This window comes from Heptranchias perlo, chromosome 40 (genome assembly GCF_035084215.1).
Source record: "Heptranchias perlo isolate sHepPer1 chromosome 40, sHepPer1.hap1, whole genome shotgun sequence".
Classification (NCBI taxonomy): Eukaryota; Metazoa; Chordata; class Chondrichthyes; order Hexanchiformes; family Hexanchidae; genus Heptranchias; species Heptranchias perlo.
In genome coordinates this window covers 2,230,859-2,251,964 of record NC_090364.1, presented here as the reverse complement: position 1 = coordinate 2,251,964, position 21,106 = coordinate 2,230,859, and the positions used below count along the sequence as shown (strand labels likewise).

The following is a 21,106-nucleotide window of genomic DNA, read 5'->3' as shown; positions in this document are numbered from 1 at the left end:
ACTGATCAGAAATGCAATTAGCCACATCTAGATTCCCCAAGGGACCAGCAGCTAATGGATTGGACAACACTCCACTTAATGCTAAGTTCAAACATTTCAGAATCAAATTCTCATTAGACCAAACTAAGCCACAGCTCAATTAAATTGAACCATTTTATTAATGAACACAGCACGTTGTCCCTGGTTGGGGCTGTTTGAGCCTCTGGGATTTGAAATTACTGCAGGCAGTTAGGATCAGTCTCCGAGTTAGCGAAACCAAGTTGTGTCCCTGTCTTCCCCACTACTGTCCTTTTCTTTGAACCACCACCAGTGCTGCTTAAAACGGGTAACCCAAAATTAAAATCAAGTGGAAGAACACTTCAAACTCTCTTTGACTCTGCTACCTTTACTGCTGGATTGTGATACAAGAAATTCACTGCACGGGGTCCTTCTACTGTGGATTCCAGCCTCTTGTAGAATTAAGTTGACAAACAGATCAGCTAAGTAAAGGCAGAATATTGCTCAAACTGATGCTTTATTTCCCTTTATGTCAAGAAATAAAGCAAGAGAAAAATACCCTACAAAGGCAGTAGCATCAGATCACTGGAGTACCATCAACAGGACTACAGCTGGTCAAACTGAAGGCCCATCACCTTCTCACAGCAACTAGGGATGGGCCATAAATGTGACCATGTCAGCATCACTCATCTTAAATTAAAAAAAAGCCCCCAAAAAACAGTATCATTTTTATACCTTGCTGCATGTTGGCAGAGTACATGACTGACATCTAGTGACAGGATGGAATATTCTAACAGTACAAGATTAAGACAGCATAAGACTGAGGGAATGAGTGCACTGTCAGCCTGAGTGCAATTTAATTCATACTGTGGGTGAAGGGTTGAAACAGCCACTGATTAAGAAATATTTTACACATGGGGAAAAAAAAGTCTTGGCACAAGAGAGCACTTTGAAAATAGTGTCAGTGTTCCAGGCATTAGCACCTTTCACAGTACTGGGTATAGGCATCTATACATTCTAATCCCCAACACACACATTGCAGGGAGAATACAAACAGTTCCATTGTCTTTCTAGTATTCTTTACATGTGCCAGGTTACAACGGCTAACCAAGGTAAGAGGCCCTTACTAACACCTCTCTGCCCCACACCGTTCCCTGAATAATTGGTACTCAAACTATGCTCTCACCCCCAGGTTCTCCAGACATCCAGGGCTGCACAAAATGTCTCAATTTAAAAAAAAGTTTTGTTGCCTGCAGCTTAAATGGGAGAAAGCTCACTGGTGAGGATTTCTGTGCAGGCTACAACTGGATGTGGATTTCCCAGTCATCGATGTTAGAGGCAGGTGAGGTGTTCTGTATTTCAAGCTTAAATGGGTGAGCCATTGTCCCCGGTCTCCTCTGCAATCTGCACCAAGCCATGAACCAGCCATGTATACAGGAGTCAGAGGGAGAACCATTCAACAATAGGTCTGCATCCCATCAATAGAACACTCAGTTCCATGGTCCCCAGGACTGTGACCTGGTTAAGCATGTGCGCTCCTAAACAAGGTTCTCCTGCACATCAACTCTTCCAATCGCCAAAAAGGTCAATTAAATTGAGAGGGGTGCAAAAATAAGCCATTGAATCGAGTGGATTTGCACTCGTTTCACTTTTTCATACCTGTACTCTCATTTCCAAATGAGCTCAAATAACAGCAGCTCATCAGGACAAACATCAGGAAGAGTAGGGAACCCATCCTAGAGCACCGAAGGGTAGACCTGCCTTACTGATTGGTGTTCCCAATAACCAGGTTTACTCTCTCGTGTTTTAGTGAGAAGAGACTGCACAGTGTTGAGAAACAGAGGGGAAGGTGTAGGACTGAGGGATATGTCTAATCTTCCTGTTGGCAACACCGTGGCTATAATATCCCAAACACCAATTTTGATTTGCCATTTAAGATTTTCTAAAACAAAGAGACTCTTTCTCTCCCACAGGATGGAATATCATGACATTAAGATGGCCCTCAATACAGCACCAATTACAGGGGTCTGTCGAGTCACTACAAAGTAAGCCGGGGTATGTCAGCCTCATTGGAAAGTTGTACAATAAAACCGACCTAGTAACAGGCACCAGAACACGGAGAAGCATCATTTATAAATAATTCAGTCACAGCTAACTGAACGGAGAGAGATCAAATGAACTGAAGGGCAGTCTCGGTCAGATTAATAGACAACTCTGCAAGGTGTGTAAATTTTAAAATACTGAGTAAAAACAACCTGGGTGTGTTCCGATCACATACTTTCCAGCTCAAGTGGAGCAAAGTTACGATTCTTAACATTTTTATATAAAAAAACTACATACATGCACAAAATTCAAAGAGACACATTAAGAACAGACATGAAATGTATCAAGCATGTTCAAATGGTTTAAAATGTAAAATCCATTCCAAAAAAATTTTTTAAAAAAACAGAACAATGTCCTGTAACTTCCTGATTGGCTCTGGACACTTCCATAATTCTTTAGTATTTCACTGGGGGAGGGAGGGAGGGGGAGAAAGGGGTCTCCTTGCCTTGCGGAGTTGTTTGCTGAAGTCGTGCCATGTGTCTAGCAGCCACTAGCTGGAGTCACGGCTGCTCCCTGCGATTTCACCTTGTGCCTTTGCCCTCCTCGCCTTCTCCCTCCACCACCCTTGGGCTGGTAGGAAACCAGAGGAAAAAAAAACAGGTTAAAACACCAGGAATTCTTATGACATTAGTTCTACCAGCAGGGTTAAGGGCAACAGGTGGGTACCGATACCAGCAACGTACATCCTCCTGCCCCGAGTATTTAGTCCATTGCAGTGTCTAGGTGACATTCCTAGCAATGCGGCAGGGCCTGTGATTCGCCTCCTGCTGAAGGATCACATTACACTATTGTGGACACGCTCCTGTGAGGGGCAGAGGGGATGTGAATCATCACCATGATCGAGGGTCTCTTGTTCTTGGTGCATGACCAGGCTCAGAGAGACACTACCCACAGCAAACCCATTCAAAACACAACAAGCTTCCCCACACGTAATAAATAACAGTAACCAAGTTAATTCACTTCTGGTTCTTTTCTCCCCTCCCAAAGTCACTGCCTCCTTGCTGGCGTCCAGCCCCAGTCATTCTCCGGTCCCTTCCCATTACAGTGAGCACCGGCAGGATATTCTAAATCTCGGCCGACAGCCACACGTGCTCTGGAGAGTGATTGGGAACAGGATGCCTGGCTGGTTTATCTGCTCCCTTTCACAGGGGCGCTGGGGCCAGTTACAGGATGGGACCTGCTCTTCCGACTCAGAACATTTAACTCGGCACAGACTGGGATCAATCCTGGGACACTACCCTCTCCCCACTGTACAGATCAGTCACTCAATAGATTAAATCTCATCCATTAGAAATGTGCCGGTACAGACTTATGAGCAAACCACCCTCCAGGGTGACGATGGCTGTTCACTAATATTACCAAACCATGGACCTAATAAAACACAAGTGAATCCATTCTTCTACCTTGTTTTCCTTATTAACATCTCTGTTCTGTTTATCCTCCTCTGAAGGCATCTGAGAACCGTGCAGCAAGAGAAAGCAGAGACAAAGACAGAGTGAGCAGACAAGACACCTCAGATTCCCAAACAAACACCGGGAGATCAAAATCTGCAAACACCACCAACAAAAAGTTGGAAATGTCCAGTGTTGACACTTCCTCCCAGGCTTTATATGGTGGACGGGAGTGTAGCAGGTCACAACCATCAGCGTCAGGTGTACTATTATTACAGTAATGCATCGCGGCACAGCTCTAAAAGGGACACCAACACTTGATCTGCTGCAACGGCCTACCTGCGTTTGGGTCAAGGTGTGCAGGGCTGCCGTCTGTCCCAAAGATGGATCCTCCTCGGGCACAGAGCCAGTTGCTGCTGGCACCTCCTCCCTCTTCACCAGGGCACCCTTCTTCGTTGACTGCATCTTCAGCTGGAGCGGTTTCGTGTTAGAAGGCGATGTATTCGTGGTCTGGATTAGCTGGGTTGAAAAAGAAAAAACCTGAGTGAACGGCTACAACCAACGCCGTTTGGTCGGGAGAACATTTCCCAGTAGCTGCACTGATTCAACTTCCCGTTCCCCAACACACAGCCTGCGTTGCTCTGCAAAATCCACACTGTGTTTAGCAGCAGCCCAACACAGCCCCACCCAAATGGCCAGGCACCAACTGCACCCCTTTCTGATCCTCTATCAGCTCATGATCAGATCACTCAACGAATGACTAAACTATTCAGATGCTAAAATGTAAGGTATTAAAATAACAAAATGCTGACAAAAACAAAACATTTGATGGTTGGAAAGGTGTAATTTAATGCCCCGCCTGGTGTAGCACCAATTCACACAGACCTCAGTGCTCCTGCGTTGCGACAAAGCAGTGAGCACAACCCCCACACCCCTTATAGCCCACTAGACAATGTGTGCAGTGCCCTGTCAGGACAGGATCTGTCAGGACGGGATCGGGCTTGACTGATACCGGGGTTTAGAGGGTTATGAGGACAGGTTGCCTAAACTTGCCTTGTATTCCCTTGAGTTTAGAAGATTGAGGGGTGATGTAATCGAGGTGTTTATAAAGTTAAAGGGATTCGATAGGGTAGATACGGAGAAACTATTTCCTCTGGTGGGGAAATCAAGAACGAGGGGGACACAATCTTAAAATTAGAGCCTGGCCGTTCAGGGGTGAAATCAGGATGCACTTTTTCCACACAAAGGGGATGGAAATCTGGAACTCTCTCCCCCAAAAGGCTGTGGATGCTGGGGGTCATTTGGATCAGAGATAGATAGATTTTTGTTGGGTAAGGGTATCGAGGGATGTGGAGCAAAGACGGGTGAATGGAGTTGAGGTACCGATCAGCCATGATCAGACTGAACGGTGGAACAGGCTCCAGGAGCTAAATGGCCTCCACCTGTTCCTGGGACTGCAATGCTGTTTGGGGGGGGGTCCTCGAACCACTTCATTAGAAGGGCCGGAGGTGCTCGTGAAACAGGACTCCCATGTCGGAGGTTTGGAAAGGCCGGTTTCCAAGTGCGGTTGGTTGCCTGACTAGTGAATCAATCCAATAATCAGAATACTGGAGTCAGCTCGAGTGAATTAATGGGAGTTTTCATTCAGACAGTGTGTGGCCCACCAGACTCTGGTTTGCACCAAAGCAGTCCACGAGGACAAGAGGTACTCGCGCCCTGGTCCTGAAGCCTGAGTCGCTCCAGGTGAAGAGCCACAGATGCCAGTTCGATCGGGCTGTGGACCAGCACGCCCCCCCACCCGCCTTTACCTTGGTTATTGTCCCCACGGCTTTGGTCCGACCCTCTCGGAAGACAAGGCGCTGATCGGCGTGCAGGTACTCGGGGGTTTTGATGAAGCGGAAGTGAACGGTGGCTTTGTCCCCCGTCCGCAGGCAGTCCTTGCTCATGGACAGAATGGTGGCTGTCTGTCGGATGCTACCACAGTGCACTGTGGGAGGAAAGGAGTTACATTAGCAACTGGACAAAAAATACATGCAAGAGAACTGATGACTAGTTAGGATAGAGGAGGAGGGATTCATTATAGAAAGAACTTGCATTTATATATCGCCGTACACAACCTCAGGACGTCACAGCCAACAAAGTACTTCTGAAGTGTAGTCACTATTGTAATGTAGGGAAATGCGGCAGCCAATTTGCACACAGCAAGATCCCACAAACAGTAATGTGATAATGACAAGATAAGTCTGTTTTTTCAGTGATTTTGGTTGAGGAATAAATATTGGCCTAGGACACCGGGTAGAACTCCACTGCTCTTCTTCCAATAGTGGCCGTGGGATCTTTTACGTCCAGAGGGCAGACGGAGCCTCAGTTTAACATCTCATCCGAAAGACGGCACCTCCGACAGCGCAGCACTCCCTCAACACTGGCATTGGGAGTGCAAGCCTGGATTAGGGGCTCAAACCCACAAGAGCTCTAGCACTGGCAAATTACCTCCCTCCCAAGCCACTTGAAACTTAGCTGCGTGTACGAGTCAGATATGCGATGTAAAAGATTCACTCGAGAGAGGTGGCGTTGCTGCAGTTTGCTTACCCATGGCCTGGTAGCGAGGGCTGATGGTGGTCGGATGGTGCAGCACCAAGATCTCTCCCTCGAATTCCCAGGACGCCTGAGGATTCAGTTTCGGACATACCATCACCATTCCCTTTCGGATGGACGAACGCTTAATCTGGGGGGGTGGGAGGGGCAAGAGAGAAAGTTAGATACTGAGCAACAGCGCAAACGGTGCCATTTTGTTAAAACAAAGTGCAATTGTTTTAATACTTCTTAAAATACAAGTATGAATTATCTGGGCTGACTCAGCAGGAATTAGGCAGGTGGATTTTGGGTTCGGAGAAAAATCGAGAACTCATCAGATCGTACAATTTACAGCACAGGAGACGACCATCTCCTGCCCCTTTTATATTTCTCTTTTTCAAATCCTTATCCAATTCCCTTTTAAGTCATGGATTCTGCCTCATTAGCCACTTGGGTTAAACATCCCATGTTCTAATAACTGAAAACATTTCTAATATCCCCCTGTGTGTTGACCCTCAGTCCAGGCCCCAACATATTTCAGATTAGGGGCCTGTCTGGATTGGATGAATTTTCATCCCCTCACCCCATGTTTTCTCTTTGGAGAATCGTCTCTTCGAGGTGTTACATGGAGACATCTCCTGTGAAATAATACCAGGAGTGGGAACCCTGGCTGACTGTTCCCTTCCCATCCCTGACACAATGAGGCCAACAGCGAGGAGCTGGGATTGAACCACAATGATCAATGCGATTACCCACTGATTCACAAGAGCCAGACCAGAACTGTGAGTTTATAACGATCAGAAAAGGCTGAACAGGCTGGGGCTCTTTTCTCTAGAAAAGAGAAAGCTGAGGGGTGACCTGACAGAGGTCTTTAAGATTGTGAAAGGGTAGACGTAAAGAAAATGTTTCCACTTGTGGGGGAGACCAAAATTAGGGGCCATAAATATAAGATAATCACTAATAAATCCAATAGGGAATTCAGGAGAAACTTCTTTACCCAGAGAGTGGTGAGAATGTGGAACTCGCTCCCACAAGGAGTAGTTGAGGCGAATAGCATTTTAGGGGAAGCTGGATAAACAAATGAGGGAGAAAGGAATAGAAGGATATACTGACAGGGTTAGATGAAGAGGGGTGGGAGGAGGCTCGTATGGAGCATAAACACCAGCATGGTCTTGTTAGGCTGAATGGCCTGTACATTCTATGCAACTCTATGTAATTGAAGGGGCTGTAGAGTGCTGCTTGTACATGGATCAGGAACTATATACAATGAAATAAATGGACGTTAGGATTCTATGCTTATATGAACAGAATAATGAGAGAAAGTTTGAAAGGCCCCGGTATAACTCTGAAAAGTGCGCGTTTTGTACCTTCTTCAGAGCGAAGGACGCAGTTTGACCGCCTCGCACTTCCCGTACCGGCATTCGTTTCCTGTGTATCGACTTAACTGCGATGGGCATAAAGTTTCCCAGTGGGTCGGGTCCGAGCAGTAATATGTCGTTCAATCGGATCAGACCTCTTAGTGTTGTACCAGATACCACTGTTCCAACGCCCTAGAAAGAGAATCATATGGGGGGGGGGGGGGGGGGGGGGGGAAAAGGAGAAAGAGAATTAGAATTAAACGTTAGGCATCAGGTAAACCTGGACAGAGAAGACGCATATTCATTCTTTCATCCACAACCAAGTACTATTTCTGTCCATTTTCATTGGTACTTTGTTTGTTTTATCCGCCCTTTGGATGAGACGTAAAACCAATGTTTGGGCACGAAGAGAATGAACTTGCATTTATATAGCACTTACTACGTTCTTATGATGTTGCAAAGCCAATGAAGCACTTTTGAAATGTAATAACTGTTGCAATGTATGAAAACGCAGTAATTTGTGCACAGCAAGGTCCCACAAACAGCAGCGAGTGAAATGATCAGTTACTCTTTTTTGGTAGTGCTGGTTGAGATCGACCGGGAGACTCGAACTCCCTGCTCTTCGAATAGTGGCCGTGGTGTCTTTTACATCCACTCAAGCAGGGAATGGGACCTCGGTTTAACGTCTCATCCGAAAGACGGCACCTCCAGCAGTGCAGCATTCCCTCGGTACTGCACTGAGAGTGTCAGCCTGGATTATGTGCTCAAGTCTCTGGAGTGGGGCTCAGACCCACGACCTTCTGACTCAGAGAGAGAGCGCGCGCTGTGCACTGAGCTACGGCTGACACCGAGTGAATTAATTAGAATTTGTTTACCAAACAGCGATCAAGTCACTCACCAAACCGCAACCCCCCCCCCCTCCCCCAATCAGTTTATCCAGCACATTAATGCGCCTTCCACACAACCAGGCAACGCTCACTTCAAGACTGGGGCCATCGTACTGATCAGCTGGCACTAAGCCAACAGGTCAGAGAGTCCCAGCTCAGTCCCTGGACTGTGGAGAAGGCCAAGACAGCAGTCGGTGAGCTGCAATTCACTTCAATGTCACTAGGTCAGGAAAGGGCTCCAGCTCCTGATCACTATCCAGTGACCCCTGTTGGAAAGCATACACGGGGTGCTAAGCTGTGCTGACCCAACACTCAGCCTTCAGGCTCATGAACAATGACTGTTTAGGTGATGCACCATTGGCGGCCGTGCCTTCAGCCGTCTAGGCCCTAAGCTCTGGAATTCCCTCCCTAAACCCCTCTGCTTCTCTACCTCCTTTAAAGACACTCCTTAAAACCTCTCTCTTTGACCAAGCTTTTGGTCAGCTGTCCCAGTATCTCATGTGGCTCGGTGTGAGTTTATGTTTGATAATCGCTCCTGTTGAGCACGTTGGGACTTTTATTATGTTAAATGCGCTATATTAATGCAAGCTGTTGTTGATGTACTAGAGGGCTGCCAGGAAATTCTGCTCTGCCAGCTTAATACTTGGATTAGTACAGCGGACATTTTCTAGTGCCCACCCCGTATACAACAGCCTTACCGGGACGGAGTAAGTGTCGTCAATCTGAAACTCTGCCGGTTCATCCTCCCTAAAACTTGTCCGCGGTGACAACAGGTTCAGGAACATCTTCAGCAGTTCCAGGTTCTCCCCAGTCACATTGGAGATCTGGAAGATTGGACACATCCTGAGGGAAAGGAAAGGGGTTGGGTCGATCACAGGGAGAGAAGGAACAGGTGCGAGAGAAATTAAGGGTTCACAAATCACAGTCCGAGCACGTCTAGAACGAACACCAGGGACAGGTGAAGGTGATCATTTGATCAGTCAGGGCAGCTAAAGCCTCCTAACCTGATCTGTACAGCAATCACTTTGCACACTTCCTCTGTTGCGTGCAAAGTGATTGCTGTACAGATCAGGTTAGGAGGCTTTAGAGTGACTGCCCTTGACATCAAGGCAGCATTTGACAGAGTGTGGCACCAAGGAGCCCTAGTAAAATTGAAGTCAATGGGAATCAGGGGGAAAACTCTCCAGTGGCTGGAGTCATACCTAGCACAAAGGAAGATGGTAGTGGTTGTTGGAGGCCAATCATCTCAGCCCCAGGGCATTGCTGCAGGAGTTCCTCAGGGCAGTGTCCTAGGCCCAACCATCTTCAGCTGCTTCATCAATGACCTTCCCTCCATCATAAGGTCAGAAATGGGGATGTTCGCTGATGACTGCACAGTGTTCAGTTCCATTCGCAACCCCTCAGATAATGAAGCAGTCCGAGCCTGCATGCAGCAAGACCTGGACAACATCCAGGCTTGGGCTGATAAGTGGCAAGTAACATTCGCGCCAGATAAGTGCCAGGCAATGACCATCTCCAACAAGAGAGAGTCTAACCACCTCCCCTTGACATTCAACGGCATTACCATCGCCGAATCCCCCACCATCAACATCCTGGGGGTCACCATTGACCACAAACTTAACTGGACCAGCCATATAAATACTGTGGCTACGAGAGCAGGTCAGAGGCTGGGTATTCTGCGGCGAGTGACTCACCTCCTGACTCCCCAAAGCCTTTCCACCATCTACAAGGCACAAGTCAGGAGTGTGATGGAATACTCTCCACTTGCCTGGATGAGTGCAGCTCCAACAACACTCAAGAAGCTCGACACTAACCAAGATAAAGCAGCCCGCTTGATTGGCACCCCATCCACCACCCTAAACATTCATTCCCTTCACCACCGGCGCACTGTGGCTGCAGTGTGCACCATCCACAGGATGCACTGCAGCAACTCGCCAAGGCTTCTTCGACAGCACCTCCCAAACCCGCGACCTCTACCACCTAGAAGGACAAGGGCAGTAGGCGCATGGGAACAACACCACCTGCACGTTCCCCTCCAAGTCACACACCATCCCGACTTGGAAATATATCGCCGTTCCTTCATTGTCGCTGGGTCAAAATCCTGGAACTCCCTTCCTAACAGCACTGTGGGAGAACCGTCACCACATGGACTGCAGCGGTTCAAGGCGGCGGCTCACCACCACCTTCTCGAGGGCAATTAGGGATGGGCAATAAATGCCGGCCTTGCCAGCGACGCCCACATCCCGTGAACGAATAAAAAAAAAATTAGTGCCAACAAGATAGCAGTGTTAAACACTCCTCCGGTGTCCCCATACTATTCAAATTCCTAAAGCTTCATGTCTCACAGTATGAAAGGTAACTGCCGCCAAATAAATATTTTCCGTTGAGCTTCAGCATCAAATGCCACCAGGCAGACTCAGCACGGATTCGACATCCAGGATCGCAGGGATGCAGTGAAAGGAGAACCGTATACACAAAGAAACGGGGGCTAGAAAAGACCATCAGGCCCATCCACAGCCATCCTACCAGTTAGGCTGTGCCATCTCAGTCACCGCCCACTTCAACCACTGTGCCCTGGAGTATAGAAGATTAAGCAGTGATCTAATGGAGGTGTTTGAGATGATTAAAAGGAGTTGATAGGGTAGATTGAGAGAAACTATTTCCTCTGGTGGGGGGAGTCCAGAACAAGGGGATATAACCTTAAAATTGGAGCTAGGCCGTTCAGGGGTGATGTCAGGAAGCACTTCTTCACACAAAGGGCAGTGGAAATCTGGAACTCTCTCCCCCAAAAAGCCGTTGAGGCTGGGGGTCAATTGAAAATTTCAAAACTGAGATTGATAGATTTTTGTCAGGCAAGGATATTAAGGGTTAGGGAACCAACTGAGTTAAGATGGATACATATCAGCCATGACCTGACTGAATGGCGGAACGGGTTCGAGGGGCTGAACTGACTTCATCCAGGAGGAGGCCAAAGAGCAAAGTAACCAGCGGCCAATTTCAGGAAGACTCATGGGAAATTCCCCCTCGACCTTCTAAAGCAAGCTCCAGGAGATCGTCGTTAACCAAGACACACGAGTAGACCGAATTAACTAACGCCCCCCCACTACCGCCGGCCACACACCAACCTCTATTATGTTCCAATATTAGGACTGGAAAAGCTGCTTCACTGGGAGCACAAAGTATTCAGGGTGGAAGAAGGATTCATGTTTTTTCATGCACACTGGCATATATTCCAAATAAATAATCCATTTTAAAATATATTTTGGGGAGGGGAGTAAATAGAAATGTGTTATTCTACTTTTAAAAAATTATGGTTGGCCTGTAACAGCAACTAATGTTACATCAATGCTCCTCCCTCTGCCAACGGTTCACTGAATAAACAGAGTGAGCAACTGAGCCACACACAATAGAATGTCTGGTCCGTGCTGAGCTAACAGATCACGATCAGAACGGCAGCAGGGACGTTGCCCCCAACTACTGGAAGGGAGGTGGAAAATATTACAACAAAATGCTACCCAGTGAACCCCCCTCCCCCCCGAAATACACGTGTTGGTCCATCGGCCTTGGCGGTGATGCCCATTCCAGTTGAGCAGCCCGCCGATGCTCATTGCCCAAGCTCACAGGGGGAATAGCAGACACCTACGGAACTGTGCACAGGCAAGAGTCAACGCTTTTAGAAGAGGGCAAAAAAAATACAAGGGGAAAAATTCAAAGCACCGCCCCGGTCGGCTGACCGTGAAGCCGTTACCTTTCAGAGCTGAAGTTTGATGCCGTAACAATCACATTGTCCTTGTTCTGAACCAGGACTGGGATCTTCCTGCAGCCCGGAGACTTCAGCAGCCTCTGCAGTAACTTCAGTGTTTCTGTTTAATAAAGAGAGAGAACTAAACCAAACAGTAGTATACAGTACCATCATCAGCAGCAACAAATTAGAGCGCTTCAGGACCCTCCTACTCTCGGGGATCCATACCCCTCGAGGGCTCTGACCTGGTGCAATCCTCACCCCGTGTCCTACAGCCATAAGCCGCTGGGGTCCTACTCTCAGGACCTCCCCTCTCTACCTCCCGTCCTAAGAAACGTTCTCTTCGACCAAGCTTTAGGCCAGACCCTCCCAACCCCCTTCCACCCACCCCACCCTGGCTCACTGTTTTCTTTGCATCCACATGTGCAGCACTTTGGGACATTCTTCATGCTAAAAAAGGTGCTATATAAATAGAAGTAGTTATTAAGTAAGTTAATGAAAACTTTCATCAAAAAGGCCTCTACAAAGCAATATTTAAACATTTCTTTTGAGTAATTAACAAGAGTTGATGGCAATTGGACGATTTTGTTCCAATACATTTGCCACTAGCCACGAGGCCCATTGAGAATCCAGGTGTGGTGAATTTAATTTGATTACTAAATAAAAACCGGGTACTAGACACCGTCGGTGGGCATGGGATCTCAATACTCAGATTCGCACGGTGGATGAATGTGTACTTAACCTTTTTGTGAGTTTGTTGGCAAGACAAACAGCAGAGTGTACAAGTGATTTATGATTGCTGTGAGTGCTTTACTTCCTTGGTTACTGACTGGTGGTAGATGTTTGTTCAGTAAATATACACAAAGTACATTTACATGTGTTGTGCGAGAGGAGTTTTCTACTAAAATTAGTGCATGTGGCTAAAACGCTGGCCATAGCCTCACCTGTGGCTGGTCAGCGAATTCTACTGGACAACACTGAATTAACTGTTTTAAAGCAGTACTGTAAGAGATTTCCCTACTGCCAGCCCACAGAACATACCCAGTAAACAAGACCCCAAACCCATTTATGTTACAGGTACAGAAATGCAACAATGAACACAGTATTTTTGCAGTGATTCTGTTCTCAGCTCTAACACATTGGGGGGACAGTGAAGCAGTTTCACACGCAATTCACAGTCAAGGTCACAGGTAGAGGCACTTCCCATAGAAAGGATAGGACGTTAAAACAAAACACCCCTTTAATGCCAATCCAATTTCAAGGTCTTGCCCTTGCATCGACCACAACTGCAGCAAGTTCAAGCCATTCCCAGACATGACACTAGGTGAAGTTAATGCATTTCAGGTTGCCCTGTACTGATGCGGGCGCACATCCTTGTGAAGCAGACACGGAGAGGAAGGGTATCTGGATGCAACAACCCCTCTGCTCTGCCAATGTACACTGGCTGCATGTTAATGTACACACAACTGAAGCCTCATACCTGGGTACACCTGACGCAGATGGTCATGGGTGACCGCAAATGGGACCCTCGTGTTTACAAATGAAATCAAATGGCAATTTAATGATTCCCCTCTTACCCTGCAAGATGTTAGCTGGACACATGTCTATTTTTGTCACCACAACAAACACAGGAACGTTAAGGGCCAGTGCGAGTCCCAGATGCTCTTTGGTCATCCCCACAATTCCAGCATTACTACCGACCTTTTGAAAACAAAGTTCATCTGATCAGAATGGAATAAAAGGCAGTCATAGCCCGCTGACAGAGCAGCAGGACTTAAAAAGACAAAGCCACACTCCCTTTTGTACAAATCGTCATCATGTGCTACATTACGATAGTGACTACACTTCAAAAAGTACCTCATTGGCTGTAAAGCCCTTTGGGGCGCCCCAAGGTCGTGAAAGGCACCATAGAAATGCAAGTTCTTCCTTTTGAGGTCATCGGTCGACCATTGTCGGAGCTCCTATGACAGTCCCCCACACCTGAAGCAGGGGCTCGTTCCCTGGTGTTGTGCTTCGGACCATCTGCAGCTGCTCTTTCATTGACCTGTGCTGTACTGTGGCTTGGTCATGGCTTGCAGGCCGTCGGCTAATTCAAGGATTAGCTCGTCCGCCTTCAGTGGCGTTCCCTCCATCGAGAGTCCCGCTCCCCACCCGAGGGAAGCAGTCAGCACTTTCTGGAGGCGGCTAGGTTACTTAACCAGCGCCCAGCATTGACCAGTCACTGGGTAGTACTGTCTATGGTAGCAGGTTTTAACATCAGACCTGACTCAAAACTTGTGGCACGTTTGCAAGAATCTATTTGGGTTTGGCGAAAGGGGAGAAAATATTATTTGCGCTCGTTTCTAAAGCGTGTGAACGTCGGGCCCCACCTTGCTGCATACACGAGCTGGTACTGAGGCACAGCCCTGTCGGGTTTGCTCTTCATTACGTGCAGCAGAGTACCATCTCCATCAATGGTTATAGACAGGGTTCTAGCCTACACTGGCCAATAGTGCCTCACCATTGAAACCTCACCCGATCAGGTGTTGTGAAAGTCCATACACATATTTGACCGCTTGTTTACACAATACAGTGCCTCTGGCTGCACACCTGCTGGCAGAATCTTTTCCACAGTATAAACATTACACACAGTAGAACAGCAAACCTTTTCAGGCCTCATTAAAAGCTGATTTCAGCCGCAGCAGTAGCTGGGGTCTGTAACTCACACCCTGGTCTGGAGAGAGAGTGTGGGCTGGAAATCAGCAAGGGTGTCCAATCTCGATAGCTACTTGTGAGTCCTGTTGAAAAGTGCACCTGTGGACAGGATCAAGCAGAGATGGAATGCTGTCTGCTCACATTTCAGTACCAGGCCAACACCCACTATCTGGGTTTCAACATACTGAGTGACCACTTGGGCAGGTTGGCAGACTCACATGCAGCTGCACTTCAGCATCAGTCAGTACCATCGGGTGGGAAGGAAAGGACATCAAAAGAGGAGAAAACTACCACAAAAAGGATGGAGTCCACAACAAGTGAGGCTCCTTTGGGCATTTACAATGTCAGCCATGGCTCAGTGGGTAGCAATCTTGCCTCAGTCAGAATGTCGTGGGCTCAAATCCCACTCCGGAGACTTAAGCACATAACCCAGGCAGCACTGAGGGAGTGCTGCACTGTCGGAGGTGCCGTCTCTTGGATAAGAGGTAGACGTAAAAGATCCCACGGCACTATTTCCAGTAAGAGTAGGGGAGTTCTCCCTAGTGTGCTGGGCCAATATTTATCCCTCAACCAACATTAAAAACAGATTATCTGGTCATTCTCACATTGCTGTTTGTGGGATCTTGCTGTGCTCAAATTGGCTGCCACGTTTCCTACATTACAACAGTGACTGCACTTCAAAAAAGTATTTCATTGGCTGCAAAGCACTTTGGGACATCCTGAGGTTGTGAAAGGCACTGTATAAATGCAAGTTCTTTCTTTTTACTCTCACCATCAACATGCAGAAGTCTGGCAGGTGCCCAGTCATTCCAAACACTGTTGTCTTCAGGTATTTCTCATGTCCTGCCAGGTCAATGAAGGTGATGACTTTAGTAGATTTCTCACAGATTTTGGTCCAATCCAGCCCACCGCCGTGGCTGTCTGGTTTGTTCACAACATCCCCGGTGCTGTCAAAGCCCAGGATGTCATTGCCAACACTGCTCGTCCGCCCAGATTCAACCTCATGCTTGTGACGGAAAAGTTTCTGCCGGGCAAATCCTCGTCCGTTGTCAAGTTCACCGTGCGTCAGGACGCCCAACAACGTGCTCTTACCAGCATCTACGTTACCGACCACTGCCACCCTGGAGTGGGGGAGAAAGGGAAGAGGAAACTAACTCCAAGGACTGCAAACTACAAGATTAGCTGAAATGAAGAGTGTGTTGGGTGGGCAGCATTCACTGTCCCCCACCCATTTCTGCCTCTAAAGGGAATTTGCACACTGCTAATTCGTTTCAATTCTCAACAAATTCATTGCAACACAAGACAGAGACAAATGGATCCCAGTTTCGGGTTCCATTTGGTTCTCAGTTAGCTGATTGTAGCCAAGGCAGCACTGAAGGTGCCATAATTGGCATCAGTGCCCAAGAGAGAGGAAGTGGGAGGGGGTTTAAAAAAAGATAGACAGCCGATCCTCAATGTTACCTCACTCTTCAGCGGGGATCACAGGGCGTTAGGCTGGGCAGGACTGAGCAGCGCTCTCATGCCCTCTGTGACTGAGCCTACTGAAGCACACACTATAGGCTCACACACAAAGACTGGCCAAGTGGGCAAAGTACTAGAAGGTGATTGCACCAACTGAACCACACCACCACAAGAAAGCCAACACCTTCAGGAAAGGAGGGGGCTGGAAACAGGAACAAACCCATCAAAACAAAACAAAAACAATTGCCGATAACACTCCCGTTTCCCCCCCCCCCCCCCCGCAACGGGTGCTGAGTGTTTCCAGTTTTTTACTGTTTATATTTTCCCACCTCCTATTCCTTACCTGACCTCCAAAAAGTCATTCTCCCCTACTCGTTTGCGAACCAAGTAGTCGGCCACTTTCCCTCCCGCCTCCTGACGCTCTCGCAGAAGGATCAGATCAGAGTAGATCTGCTCGGCCAGACTCTTGACAGTTGCTACAGACGCTTCTATATCGTCGTCATTCAGACCGTACTTCTTGCCGTCTGGAAGAATAAAAACCGAGGATTAAATGGAGCAGGCTGCAGCCGTCTCATTGCCCAGTTTATTTTTTCTGGAAAGACCGCAAACCACGTAGGACCACAGAAGGAACTGATAAAAGTTCATCCAATCAAACCATCCACTATGGTGAACTTTCAAATGCCAGGCAGAGACTATTTAAAGCTTAGGAGTAGGAAAGTAGGAAGGAAAAAAGGAAAAAAAAAATCGTAGGGCTACAGGGATAGGGAGTGGGAGAGGGACTAGCTGGATTGCTCTTGCATAGAGCCGGCACAGACTCAAAGGGTCGAATGGCCTCCTTCCGTGCTGTAACCTTTCTATGATTCTAAGAGCAGAACTTTCTTCACCCAAAGGGCAAAGACATCATGGAGTATGTCACCAGTAAAGGACATTTAAGTAGACGGTATAAATAAGTGCAAGAGGCAACTGGACATTTATCTAGAGAGAAAAGTTAAAACTATTAAACTTTACCCGATCCTTGCCCAATTACATAGATGGTCTCCCCACAACCCTCGTCCATCCGTTCTCGCAACTGCTTCAGCAGGTAGTCATACTGCTCTGAACTCGGGCTCACCAACACAAACTAAGCACAAAAAAAAGCAATGAGATTAGTAGAGATTTCAGCACTGCCTGAAGACACTCTGATCCTATGCTGACTTTGACCAGTCAAAATGAAGCATTCATTTGGATTCACACCAATGGTCGGATTTGAAAATGCGAGCGTTCAATTTCGACCACACTCGGCTTGTGGAATAGTATTTCGGTGCCAGGTTTTATGAAGCGTCGTGACTTAGTGAGTCATGAAGCTGATGGCAACCACTCCAGTGAAGCATTTTTAGATGCTAATTGGAATTTTAAATGTACCAACAATCCAAATGATCCACAACTGCATGCACCAACTCACAATGACAAAAGAAAACAAAATCTGCAAATGCTGGAAATCACAGACAAAAATGAAAAGCCCTGGAAGTACACAACTGGTCTGCATCTGTACAGGGAAAGACAGGTCAACATTTCAGGTGTAACCCTTCACCACTTCTGACAAAGGGTTAAATACAAACTCACTGACTTGTCTTTTCCTTTTTACAGTGAGTACTGCACTCAAATCTGGGATTCTTCTTTAATCAGTGATAGGATATCAAGTTTGTTTACGTACATTACAATGACTGCCTGTCAAAGCAATTCATTGTGTGTGAAACACATTAGGGGGACATGATAAGGCACAATATTATAAATGCAAGATCTTTCCCTTTCTCTACAGCTGCAGGCTGACGTTAATTATCAATTTCACTCTTACCTTTCATGTCAGCCGTCTCCTGCAATTGAATTCAGTCCCGAATTATGTGGTTTTACCTTTTGTCATCACCAGTCTCCCCTCCCAAAGCACTTTAATGTAATTATTGCATTCATTGTATTAATTCCTCCATCTGGCTACTACAGGTGACACAGCATGTCGCCTGCTATCAGTTGCAGTATTTTAGTGCAACTACCATATTCAGTACGAGATTATACAATTCTATCCTACCTTTAATATCCATCTGCAGTTCATCCATATCCTTCAGCCCAGTCTTAAATATATTTCACTCAGTTGCAAACATTTTAAAAAGCAAATTATTAATTCATTTCTCTCTTACTTTGGGACACCAGATCTGTTTCCTACTCACAAATCACCTGGGAGTATTGCTGCATTTGACATCCCAAACTGTAAGGTCAGGGTTCCCGCCGGGTACTCAGAATAAGATCCTAGAATGCATTCACACTACAACTCTAATGTCCATGCAAAGCAGATCGCCTTTGCCAACCATCACCAAAAAAGTTAACTGGCCATTCATTCATTTGCTGTTTGTGGGACCTTGCTGTGCACAAACTGGCTGCCCTGTTTGCCTACAAAACAACTATAACGGCACTTTATGAAGTAACTCATTGGCTGCAAAGCGCTTTGGGACGTCCAGAGGACCTGAAAGGTGGTATATAAATGCAAGCTTATTCTTTGCACCAACGCTAAGTTTGTGGACGATATAAATCGGACGTCACTGTCCGAATGGACTCCCAAGTGAAGTGGAGTGATACTGAAGTCCCTCTCCAGCGTCATCAGGACACAACTCCAGATTCAGTCTGCATTTAACACTACAAACCGAAGCCAAGCCCACGGACCCTGTCAGTAATTGCCAATGCCAAGTTACAGCACAGGGAGGGCGCAGGAAAGTAACTCACCGTGTGGAACAAAGGGACAGGAGGAGGCCATTCAGCCCCTCGAGACTGCTCCGCCATTCAATTAGCTAATGGCTAATCTGTACCTCAACTCCATTTACCCGCTATTGATCCATATCCCTGGATACCCTTGCTCAACAAAAAAATCAATCTCTGTATTGAAAATTTCAATTGAACCACAGCATCTACAGCCTTTTGCGGGAAGAGTTTTCCACTATCCTTTGTGTGAAAAAGTGCTTCCTGATTTCACTCCTGAATGGCCTGGCTCTTTTTACACTTCTAAAATACTTTATTGGCTGTGAAGCGCTTTGGGACATCCGGAGCTCATGAAAGGCGTGATAAAAATGCAAGTCTGACTTTTTTTCTCCCCCTCTAATTTTAAGATTGTGTTCCCTCGATCTTGATTCTCCCACCAGAGGAAATTGGGTGGATACGGAGAAACTATCAAATCCTTTTAACATTTTAAACACTTCGCTCAGATCACCTCTCAATCTTCTAAATTCAAGGGAATACAAACTAAGTTTATGCAACCTGTGTGGGAAGCACTTTGGGACCATTCTAAGAGATTGAATGAAGTGATTTGGAAACACCCCCACCCCATCCCTCGCCCCCCCCCAAAAACCAGCGCCCGATGCCCGCCCCTCGCCCCCCCAAACCAGCCCCCGATGCCCGCCCCTCGCCCCCCCAAACCAGCCCCCGATGCCCGCCCCTCGCCCCCCCAAACCAGCCCCCGATGCCCGCCCCTCGCCCCCCCAAACCAGCCCCCGATGCCCGCCCCTCGCCCCCCAAACCAGCCCCCGATGCCCGCCCCTCGCCCCCCAAACCAGCCCCCGATGCCCGCCCCTCGCCCCCCAAACCAGCCCCCGATGCCCGCCCCTCGCCCCCCAAACCAGCCCCCGATGCCCACCCCTCGCCCCCCAAACCAGCCCCCGATGCCCCCCCAAACCAGCCCCCGATGCCCCCCCAAACCAGCCCCCGATGCCCCCCCCAAACCAGCCCCCGATGCCCCCCCCAAACCAGCCCCCGATGCCCACCCCAAACCAGCCCCCGATGCCCACCCCTCGCCCCCCAAACCAGCCCCCGATGCCCACCCCTCGCCCCCCAAACCAGCCCCCGATGCCCCTCGCCCCCCAAACCAGCCCCCGATGCCCCTCGCCCCCCAAACCAGCCCCCGATGCCCCTCGCCCCCCAAACCAGCCCCCGATGCCCCTCGCCCCCCAAACCAGCCCCCGATGCCCCTCGCCCCCCAAACCAGCCCCCGATGCCCCTCGCCCCCCAAACCAGCCCCCGATGCCCTCCCCAAACTCACCCCAAACCAGCCCCCGATACCCGCCCCTCGCCCCCCAAACCAGCCCCCGATACCCGCCCCTCGCCCCCCAAACCAGCCCCCGATACCCCGCCCCTCGCCCCCCAAACCAGCCCCCGATACCCCGCCCCCCAAACAATCCCCCGATACCCGCCCCCCAAACCAGCCCCAATACCCGCCCCTCTACTCCCCAAACTGATTATTAGTCCCCGTTACTCCCTCACCTTTAAGCCCCAGGGCCCGGTTCCCGCCCCCCTCCATCTCTCACCTTCGACGCCAGGTCCGGCTCCAGCGCGCCGTTGACGTTCTCTCCGACCTCCTCGTCCAGCTCCGGGGCGAAGATGCTGGGCAGGTCCCCGGCTCCGGGCCCAGTCCCAGGCAGCAGCGGGCTGGCAGCGCGCGGCGGCGACTCGCAGCTCGAAGTCGAACCCGAACCCCGTCTGGCGGCGCCTTTCATCGCCGCGGCGGCGCAAGAGGGCGGAGGCCCGGCTCCCGGCCCTGGACCGGCCCCAAAGCCGGCGGCACCTCGAGCGGGCTCGGCCGCCACCGCCGGCGCCGACATGATCCGGGGCCTTTCAGGAGGAGGGGGCGGGGTTCCGAGCGCTCCTCGCCCCTTTAAGAGTTATAAAGTGAATAAAAATACGCCGGATATAAAATCCAGGCCCGCTTTCCGAACCCCCCTCCGGCGGCTGTTTCAAGCCCCCCCCCCCGGGGCCAGCTCCTCAGGTGCTTGTTTCAAGCCCCCCCCCCCGGGTTCCTCAGGCAGTTGTTTCAAGGCCCCCCTCCCCCGACTACTCAGGCAGCTGTTTCAAGCCCCCCCCCCGGGGTCGACTCCTCTGGCGGCT

The 21,106-nt window shown here is 48.8% G+C and overlaps 1 protein-coding gene across 2 annotated transcripts; it reads right to left on the bottom strand.

The window, feature by feature from the left end:
* Nucleotides 1-139: 139 nt before the first annotated feature.
* On the bottom strand, nt 140-20,952 carry LOC137305480 (GTP-binding protein 1-like). 2 transcript variants are annotated; one of them, XM_067974316.1, is made up of 13 exons: nt 20,530-20,952; nt 17,216-17,327; nt 16,551-16,731; nt 15,519-15,867; nt 13,630-13,753; nt 12,059-12,173; nt 9,009-9,153; nt 7,433-7,615; nt 6,081-6,216; nt 5,300-5,478; nt 3,831-4,010; nt 3,504-3,554; nt 140-2,670 (listed from the first exon to the last, which is right to left on the bottom strand). In XM_067974316.1, exons 1-13 carry the CDS (start codon nt 20,821-20,823, stop codon nt 2,581-2,583), a joined length of 2,139 nt encoding a protein of 712 aa, XP_067830417.1. In that variant the 5' UTR covers nt 20,824-20,952; the 3' UTR covers nt 140-2,580. The 2 variants fall into 2 exon arrangements, with proteins under 2 accessions (XP_067830417.1, XP_067830418.1); XM_067974317.1 differs by lacking the exon at nt 3,504-3,554 and having other exon boundaries at nt 20,530-20,951.
* Between the last annotated feature and the right edge of the window lie 154 nt (nt 20,953-21,106).

What these genes read in the sequence shown, in the direction of transcription:
- LOC137305480 (XM_067974316.1), bottom strand. Translation starts at nt 20,823, where the DNA reads ATGTCGGCGCCGGCGGTGGCGGCCGAGCCCGCTCGAGGTGCCGCCGGC. An exon ending in AGCCGGACCTGGCGTCGAAG is followed by an intron (nt 17,328 to 20,529) that starts GTGAGAGATGGA and finishes TTTTGTGCTTAG; the next exon opens with TTTGTGTTGGTGAGCCCGAG. An exon ending in CCGTGGGGACAATAACCAAG is followed by an intron (nt 4,011 to 5,299) that starts GTAAAGGCGGGT and finishes TTTTCAACCCAG; the next exon opens with CTAATCCAGACCACGAATAC.